The sequence below is a fragment of the Haliaeetus leucocephalus genome, unplaced genomic scaffold, assembly GCF_000737465.1.
Source record: "Haliaeetus leucocephalus isolate CR32 unplaced genomic scaffold, Haliaeetus_leucocephalus-4.0 Scaffold445, whole genome shotgun sequence".
Classification (NCBI taxonomy): Eukaryota; Metazoa; Chordata; class Aves; order Accipitriformes; family Accipitridae; genus Haliaeetus; species Haliaeetus leucocephalus.
Genome location: NW_010972881.1, coordinates 9,652 through 11,458, shown reverse-complemented (window position 1 = coordinate 11,458; position 1,807 = coordinate 9,652). Strand labels below are relative to the sequence as shown.

Genomic DNA, 1,807 nt, shown 5'->3' with positions numbered 1-1,807 from the left:
GGGGGGAGACCCGAGGGTTTAAGGGGAGAAGCCCAATGTTTGGGGACCCTGCAACTCCTGCCAGGACCTCACCCCGAGAGCCAGGGTTGGGGTGAGGGGGGTGGGGGGGGTCCCCGGGACCTACCCTCTCCATGGGAGACGCGGTTGGGGGGCAGGGGCCCCCGCACGTGGACGATGCCGCAGCGGTTGGGCATCTCGTCCTCGTTGATGTACTCAGAGGTGTTGTAGTAGTCGACTGAGTGGACGATGCGCAGGTAGAGCAGGAGCCGGTCCAGCACCTGGGGACGCAGGGGGGCATCGGGGGGGGACGGACAAACATCAGTGGGGACACAGGGACATTGGGGGCACAGAGGAGACATGGAGCAGGGACGGGGGGACATCAGGGGGAGACGGCGCAGGGATGGAGGACGGGACACACACACACGGGGACGATTGGGGACAGCCAGGGGGTCCCGGCCAAGCTCCCCCCGCCCCCGCGTCCCACCTTGAGGAGCTTCTCGTCCCTCTCGACGGTGACCTCAGTGGGGTTGGCCTCGCGGGGCCCCTCCTCGGTGTCCCCCCCACCGCGCCCCAGCAGCTCCTCCTCCTCCGCGCTCACTTCCTCGATCAGGTAATCCGTGATGTGCTTCAGCACCGGGTTCTGCGACGGCACCGCCTGCGCGGGGGGGACTGTGAGGGACCCAGGAGGACGGGGGCACCACGAGAAGGTCCTAGGGACCATGAGAATGTCTTGGGGACCACGAGAAGGACCATGAGAAGGTCCTAGGGACCATGAGAATGTCTTGGGGACCACCAGGGCCCACGAGGACGACTTGGGGACCACGAGAAGGACCATGAGAAGGTCCTAGGGACCATGAGAATGTCTTGGGGACCACGAGGAGGACCATGAAAATGACTTCGGACCACACCAGGGACCACGAGGAGGTCCTGGGACAAACGAGAAGGATTTGGGGACCACCAGGGGACAACTCTGGGGACCACCAGGGGACAACTCTGGGGACCACCAGGGACCACAAGAAGGTCCTGGGGACCATGAGAAGACAGTGGGGACCATGAGGGGGCGGCAAGGGCTGCGCGGACCATGTGGGGACCACAAGGGGACGGGGGGGGGACGACAACACCGACGGGCCACAACACAGGTGACAGACCCCACCAGAGGACACGCCTGCGCCCCACTCCCAGCACCCCACTCACCCCAGCGGCAGCCGCCGCAGCAGCGGCAGCGGGGTCCCCATCCCCATCGGGGTTGGGGGGCGCGTCTCCCCCTCCCAGAGCTGCTCCCCCTCCCGGGGTGGGGGTGGGAGCCCCCCAAAGCTGGGCACGGCCGTCGAGGGCGTGGACCAGGCGGGCGGCCAGCTTGATATCATTGCGGACAATGGGGCGGTGCTGGGTGATGCCACTGACGTTGCGCACCCGCCGTGTCAGGTCCCGGTTCACCCCCGGGCTCAGTTCGCAGTCACGCAGCTGGGGGGGACAAAAGCGGGGAGTCAGCTCCCCCAAACAAGCCCCACCGTAGCTCCAACCCTTCCTGAACCCCCAAATCCCCCACACACTCCCTGCACCCCTGAGCCCCTAAACACCCCCCAAACCACCTCCTGCAGTCAGCTGCACCTCAGACCCCATAACATCTGACTGCCCCCATATCCACCCTGCACCCCAAAACTGCTCCCGGAGCTCCCACCTCCCCCCCACCCCCCCAAGCTGCCCCATAACCTCCCCACAGCGATCCCCCAAATCCACCCCGTGAGACTATCAACTCAGCCCTGCAACCACTCCTACTCCCCTCCCCCAAGACACCCCCCGACCC

The 1,807-nt window shown here is 66.4% G+C and overlaps 1 protein-coding gene across 1 annotated transcript in view; it reads right to left on the bottom strand.

Annotated features, from left to right (window-relative positions):
* Positions 1-124: 124 nt before the first annotated feature.
* SRRT (serrate, RNA effector molecule) overlaps positions 125-1,807 on the bottom strand; it is a gene marked incomplete at its 3' end in the record, with an annotated part of 8,029 nt that continues 6,346 nt past the window's right edge. Inside the window, exons 11-13 of the mRNA XM_010574583.1 lie at positions 1,276-1,464; positions 485-655; positions 125-278 (exon numbers count right to left, since the gene is read on the bottom strand). Coding sequence (XP_010572885.1) covers positions 125-278; positions 485-655; positions 1,276-1,464 — 514 coding nt within the window. The remainder of the gene's footprint in view (positions 279-484; positions 656-1,275; positions 1,465-1,807) is intronic.